The 7,246-nt window shown below is 39.7% G+C and overlaps 1 protein-coding gene across 2 annotated transcripts; it reads right to left on the reverse strand.

Annotated features, from left to right (window-relative positions):
• Positions 1–922: 922 nt before the first annotated feature.
• Positions 923–7,213, reverse strand: LOC139945022 (uncharacterized). Of its 2 annotated transcripts, none has more exons than XM_071942255.1 (6): positions 7,137–7,213; positions 6,794–6,900; positions 6,252–6,441; positions 5,713–5,924; positions 3,218–3,293; positions 923–2,498 (listed from the first exon to the last, which is right to left on the reverse strand). In XM_071942255.1, the coding sequence occupies exons 2-6, from the start codon at positions 6,893–6,895 to the stop codon at positions 2,314–2,316; spliced, it is 765 nt and encodes a 254-aa protein (XP_071798356.1). In that variant the 5' UTR covers positions 6,896–6,900; positions 7,137–7,213; the 3' UTR covers positions 923–2,313. The 2 variants fall into 2 exon arrangements, with proteins under 2 accessions (XP_071798356.1, XP_071798355.1); XM_071942254.1 differs by having other exon boundaries at positions 6,252–6,444.
• Positions 7,214–7,246: the final 33 nt, after the last annotated feature.

Here is a 7,246-nt window from a genome sequence, read left to right on the forward strand (position 1 = left end):
ATGAGTATACTGTTCGAAAGGTCGAGACAACACTCACTCAAAAGAGACTTACACATGGTTGTACCGGAGAGTTTACTATTTATTTATAGTTTCTTCTTAAGAGAGGAAACTTGTACACAATGTACGTACATATGTAGTCTTTCATAGTCTAATAGTTTTAGACATAGTTCATCCTTTATTGTATGCCTGTGCACACTACACAATGGAATGTACTAGAGCTGTGTATTTAGAGAGTTGCTACATAGAGGGACAAATTTTCTTTGGTCACGCAGTTGCAGGACGTTATTTCGGTCCAAATGCAGCACAAACCAGTAGGCAGACTAGTCTGGCACCCTGTATTCACCAATGCAGTTTTTTTACACAAAATTGTTTCTACTCTGCAAGTTGTCACAACTCTCTCAATGTACATCTTGGGAAAGTCTGGGTGAATAATACACATCGGCTTGTCAACGGCCAGAAACAAAAAGTTTAGAATTGTTTGGCTTGATGATATAAAGTGGTGAGAGGCTACCACGTTGGAAAGATTGAAAATATAAGCATTAACAGATTTGCACATAACAGATTGAGCTTAAACTTCCACAGGTTGATTATTTCCTCTGGATATGTGTTGGTGACATACAGTGCAGATACTTGGACAGTCATTTTTAAGTGAAGTATTTTACTCTGGCAAGAAGATATCAGACTGTTAATTGATACTCAATTTTATATAATGTCTATTTTTGTACGATAAAATCATCAAAATGTGTTAATGAACTGCTAATAAATATTTTATAATAACTTAGAAAAGTTTGAATATGGCACGTTTTCAATGTGGTTTTTAAATCTACTCTGTGCATCAAAAACGTAATTATTTTATTATAAACAACAAACCAAAAACACACAATAAAACATCAAACAAACAAACAAACAAACAAACAAACAAACAAACAAACAGCCATGCACAATACAAAATTAATGGAGAAAACAAGATACAGTTGAGAATGTATAAAATGTAAGTTAAATTTAAAATAAGCACTTTACAGATCATTGTGTATGTGAAAAAAAGCATTGCCTCTTTTAAAACAGTACTTACGTCATGCGCAAGTTTGAAATTTTCAACTCAGAAAAACAGCCACCTATGAATTACATGCTGCGATACAATGTTTTCCACAGAGCACTTCGTGCGATAAAACCCTTTTTCCAAAATTGAGTTTCCTTTCGCAGCAAAGTGGTTGTGACTCTCATACAAACAAACTTGTCATTCTCAGTAGGTGACAAAATGCTTTACCTTGTCTAATGCAAAGAGTTATGTATAAGAACTAGAGGGCGCTTCTTGCACAAACGCGACGGGACAGCAAGGAGACACGCGCGTGCAATTGTACGCACGTTGAATATGAAGTACACGTTGGAGTTTGTGTTCATTGAACGCTACGCGATGCTGTTTGATCAACTTACAAAATGGCCGCACAAACACACGCTATGCGATGCTTGTTTTGTCAATGTCAATTTAGAAAATGGCCGCCTGCGCGCATGCAGGGTCGCATATATAGGCCAGTGCGACCTCTGGTTCTTATATATAACTCTATGTTACTTTGGATATGGCCACAAGCTGCAGAAAGACAATTTTTTTTCAAGAGTAAATTTTGAAATGCTAAGTTTCCTCCAACCTGTTCACCCTTGCATATCAGTGAAAAAATTTAGAAATGTGCGACAGTTTGAGAGCTTTAGGAAAGACCGTAATACAGTGATGCAATCAAGCAAAATGAGTCTTTGGTTGTGAATAAAGAAAATTCAAGAGATGCGAGAAAACAAAACTGAGAAAAAGGTACCTTAAGTCAAGCTGTTTACTGAACATACATCAGATTTTCTTTTAACGTAGTTTTATCCCCTTTTTGATTTTACTTATGAGGAAGGAAGTTGCCAATTGACCCAATTCATCTGCTGTCATCATCAGAATAATCTTGGATGCGCCATATTGGCAGGCAATGCCAATGTGTGTAATTCAGTGAAGTGCGCATTTTAGGCGATGCGGCGTTTACACGTAAACCCATTGATCACCAAAATGGTTAGCATGGCACAGTCACCGCGTGTGATGTGTGTGCAAGAGGTCAATATAAAATAAGAAATATTTTACGATTTTAAATATATAAAAAAAAAAAAAATTCAAAATTTCACCCATGCTGGTTTGTTTTAGCTCGTTTCTCCATACTGATACATTTCCAGCAAACGACTCACTTAGCTTGATCGCAAAACATATTTTTTTTGGCTATCCAAGAATGAAATCGAAGCCAGCTCATTGTACCTTACTCATCCTTCATCCCTCCCCACCTCCTCTCAAGACATCTGCTCATAATCTTTAGCAATCTCAACCTCCTCCTTATGAGCCTTGCTGGTCATATGAGCACCGTAAGGTTTGGGACCGTTCAACTGTTTTTGGCAAATGGCGCAGTAGTACTGTTTTTCAGCAGTGCTCTTATCTGTTGGTTTGTTGTATGCCGAGACGTACGGTTTGAATACAGCTGTTGGTAAGATGTGACAAAAAGAGAAAAAATGTCAAATGCTTTGGGTCTTTTAAAGACACTGGACACATTTTGGTCATTGTTCAAGACCAGTCTTCTCACTTGGTGTGTATCTCAACATATATGCATAAAATAACAAACCTGTGAAAACTTGAACTCAATTAGTCATTGAAGTTGCAAGATAATAATGGAAGAAAAAACACACTTGTCTCACGAAGTTGTGTGCTTTCAGATGCTTGATTTCGAGGGTAAGCAGGAATTTTGGCTTGTGGGCATGCCTACTCCACATTACTAGGCATTCTTAGCTACACAGTTAGCGCAGAAATTCCGCACTTGCACTGTAAGCGGAGAATAATGAACGTGCATAAATTGACTGTAAGCAGAGCCGTGAAATAGACCGATCCACTAAGCTCTGCCCCATTGCATGTCGACCAATCACAACGCAACGAAGGTTCGACAAATAAGGTCCGACATGCGTGCGCGTATCTTGACGCGGCAGAGTTGTGCAGAAAGGCATTCAAGAGCTCCACGTGTTCTTGCTCACACGTGCGTCGTGGGCGGAGCCTACTGGATCGGTCTATTGTGCCAAGAACAACAACAGCTTGAGTTTGGAGCTCTTAACCACTCGGCCACAACACACCATATCTTGTTTCAGTACCCTTCTAGTATACTGCAAGTAAAAAACGCAATAATAAATACACCAGAATCTCACTACTTACGCTTTTCGCTGACTACAGGCTCTTCTTGTTTAGGTTTTTCCAACCAGGGCAAGGAGCTAATCTTTATCTCTTGAATCTAAAGGTTAACAAAAAGTAGACAAAACAGAGAGAGAGAGAGAGAGTAGTTTAGAAGTGAGCAAGGGTGATGGATTTTGAAGAAATCAGAAATACTGACCTCTTGCACCAATGTCACACACAGCTATTGTCTGCCACCCGCGCCATTTTGGTAACAAACATGTATGACAAAAATATGGTACACACTGCTTTTGGCTTAAAAGTGCACTACACTATTTAACACATGGACTTTGACTCTTAAAAACGCGCAACCAAGATTATCATGATGATGTTAGGTGAATAAGCATTTACTTTGTACACAAACAGGTTTTTCAAATGTGACAGGTGAAACCTGTATGGTTTTGTTTTCACTGTTGAATGTTTAATTCCCTCTATTGCCTTTGATTTTAACTAAGAGGTGATCTCCATGGTTTTACTCTATTATATTTACTTCTTTGTCTTTGAGGTCGTTCACACGCCGTACTAAAGTTGGTCTAAGTCCACTTAGACCGGTTCGGGTTCCACTTTTGTGCGTGTGAACGCAAATAAAGTTAGACCGGATCGGGTTTAAACCCCAAAACTTAAACCGTCCAGCGAGGCGGTCTAAGTCTAAACCGGTTCGGGTTTATCTTTTAACACTGCGTGTGGACAGAATGACATCCGGTTTTAACTCACAACGGACGACCCATTGTGTGGTTCAATGCACACGCCCGGGACCCGGAGTGCTTGTATACGGTTTCTGTTGCCTCTGATGCTGAAAAGCACCGAGTATTTGTATTACTTTCTTGCCGCTTACCGAGTTGGCGAAACCCTCTCGATCGGTGTATGCAGTTTAACACAGGCCCACGCCCATGATTTATTAAATTCTGAAACAAAATTATATTTTCCAAGCTTTTTTTGTTGAGTGTCCTACAATAAATTGAAACTGTTTTCCATGCATATACTACGAGCGCAGCGAAGAAGCATATTTTGTAATGCTTCTCATCACATGTAGAGCGCTGCCATCCCATAATGATCACTCTCTGATATCCCATAGTTACCATCACCGATCCCGTGGATGTGCCTTTCTATTGCCGTCACCGTTGGCTGTACTTTCAATCTAGGAGAATGAACTGCAGTGGGCGCGAGGCTGTGTGTAGGGGAAATTCCCTACGCCAGCAATATCACCACGTTGTTGGGAAGTTGGGAAAATACTGCAAAGTACATGTATTTACGTAACTTGCACGTGTGTAGTTGTGTTTATGAACGAATCGGAATAAAAATCGCGGCACCAGCTTTTGAGAGATCGCAACTTCCAATCGATTGAAGTACAAACTAAAAGTATTTATTAAATCGGAAACAGCGGTATAAAACAAAACACAAAAATGAAACGTGTTCTGTTTCATGGAATATGGACAATATTTTGGTGAGTTTTCTCGGCGGTTTGTATCAATATTTTGTTTGTTTAAAAAAATAATTTCGAGTCGTGTTCATGTTTGTTTTAAGTGCCCATATCCTCCCAACGGTAAAACTGTTACCGCGTTCGATTGAGCCATTTGTATCCAATAATTATGCCCTGTCAGATCATCCAGGGCATGGGGCACTCAGTATCTCGGCATACTCGGTGCGTGAATCTGATGAATAAAACCGGATGTTAGAGCAACGGGGTCGCGTCTACTTTGACCTCTTAAAACCGAAGATAAACCGGATCGGGTTTAACTCTGTGCTGTCTGAACGCAATGGGTTTTTATTTTTACGACCACCCCCCGCTGCTCGTAAAAGTTAGACCGGTTCGGGTCTAAGTTAGTACGCTGTCTGAACATACCCTTTCATGCCGTTAGATTACATTTTACAGTATATTGCATCTGTGGGAATGCTCTTCTGTTCTTCAGCCAATCTTAATCTTAATCTTATTCTTTGCACCCCATGGTCATTGTTTATTGGGGCCTGGAACCACAGATGGCACTAGTCTCATTTGCATATTCCTTTGAATTGTTTGTTGTTTCATGTTTATTCATTAGCTTAGTCATAGCCCAGGAATGCAGTACACTGGTTCATGTGGGTCTTTTTCAGTATCTTAATTCAGTTGTTCACAATACACCATTCTGTAAGGAGTTGTTTTTAAAGTTATAGTTTTGTACAGCGCTGGCTGTGCGCGGTTTCCACTGTTGGAAAATAAAACACATTATCTTCATCACATTGTTGTTTCCAGAGTTGATAAAGACCTCCCTGTGTCACACAAATTTCAGTTAACAAGATAAACTAAACTTGTAAAACGAGACAAATCCCAATGAAAGTAAATAAAAGATTTCTAGGTGCAGCAGTAGGCTGTAGGCATTGTGTTTTGTGTAGCATAAAAAGTACCCAAACCCTTTAACCATAATTTAGATGCATTTCCCTGATGACAGGCAAGTAAGTAGCGTGAGCAGTATGTTATAGAGACACTTAAATTTTGGACTCACCAACATATACGAGGCTGGAACAAATCCAACACCCCCGGCTTCATCCTGGACCTTCCACCAATGTTCATTTGTTGGATGTTTCTCTACGAGGGTGAGCTTCTGACCTTGTTTGACCCCTAGCTCAGGAGCACCCAGTGGACTGGCAGGGTTTACTTTGTAGCTGTACTTAGCGAGCAACGTCTTTGCTTTTGTCTTTGAGGTTGCAGCATCACCTACAAGAAGAAAGGTGTTTGTAAAAACTATACTTGATATGGGAGAAGACCTTCAGCATTTTCAAACATTGCAGGGGGGGGGGGCTGGAACACCTTGTAAGATGAGTTAAGGAAGGACTATTTATTTGTTTGGATCAACCACAGAACCAATTAAAATATCCAATATATTTAGATATTTCAAAGTCACAATTCCATGGTTTATGATCAAGCAAGGCATTTACATGTAGGAAAAGAAATAAATATGGCGCGGCGAGATGGCACACCACTGGGAAAGAGGTTGAGAATAAATCCAATCATCAGCATCACTGATTTAAGTATTCCACTTACCATGCTTACTGGCACCGTTTTGACCTTGTGTTCTACCTAGACTCTTTTCGTTTTCAGTCCTCATGTTGCTATTACTGGCATTCTGTTGAGGTTGTCGTCTCTCAGAACCTGTAGAATTCTGTTGTTTGGAATTTTCTGTCAATCTGTCATTCTGGTTTGAGGAATTAGGCGTAGAGAATCGTTCTGGCTCCTGCTGAATGAAAAGAGCGTCCTTTTTAGTTTTTTAGTTGAAAATATGCTACTCCGCATTGTGATATTACATCTTTGTGACAGAGTCTCCTTAGCTTGGGATTGTTCGTACCGATTGTGGGTACATTTAAATTGTTTACTAAAAGATGTCAAAAAAGTTAGCTTTTCTTTATTTATTTCAATTTTTGGAAAAGTTTCCGTATGGCCCCACCACTTTATCGTGCGATATGAAATAATATAGTATCTAATTAGTAATTTAACTCAATAATGAGATATCCCTTTTTGTTAATGAGTGAAAAAGTGGTGGCGCCATACGGAAAGTTTTCAAAATTTTTCTTTTCAAAATTCCTCACTTGATGTCCTGGTCTTTTTTCCTTGGCCAGTTGAAGACCCAAGACGCCTCTACCTCGTCCAATCCATCTCCTTGGTGGTGGTGCAGAACTTGTAGCGTCCATTGTTGCTGGAGATCAATTCAGAAAAAAAGTTGGTCTTACTCTTAACTTAGTTTGTTGCTCCTCCTGCAGTCTAGCTAGTCCAATTCAGTCCGAGGGGGGAATTCTCTCTCAAACAAGCAAGCAAAGCGGGCCGCTCCACGCATGACAACTGTCTGTCACTCAGTATGTTTCGTTTCATTATACACATAGATATATTTCAGTTTTGAATTTATATAGTGCTTATTGAAAAGTCGAAACTTACCCAAGAGATCTGCACTTTACTTGGAAGAAAGAAGGAGATAGCTGTCAAAAATAAACACACGTGCGGCCCGCTCGCTTGTCGTGACATTAATGAGCGCGCCCTCTGTTGAC

The sequence above is a fragment of the Asterias amurensis genome, chromosome 12 (assembly GCF_032118995.1).
Source record: "Asterias amurensis chromosome 12, ASM3211899v1".
Classification (NCBI taxonomy): Eukaryota; Metazoa; Echinodermata; class Asteroidea; order Forcipulatida; family Asteriidae; genus Asterias; species Asterias amurensis.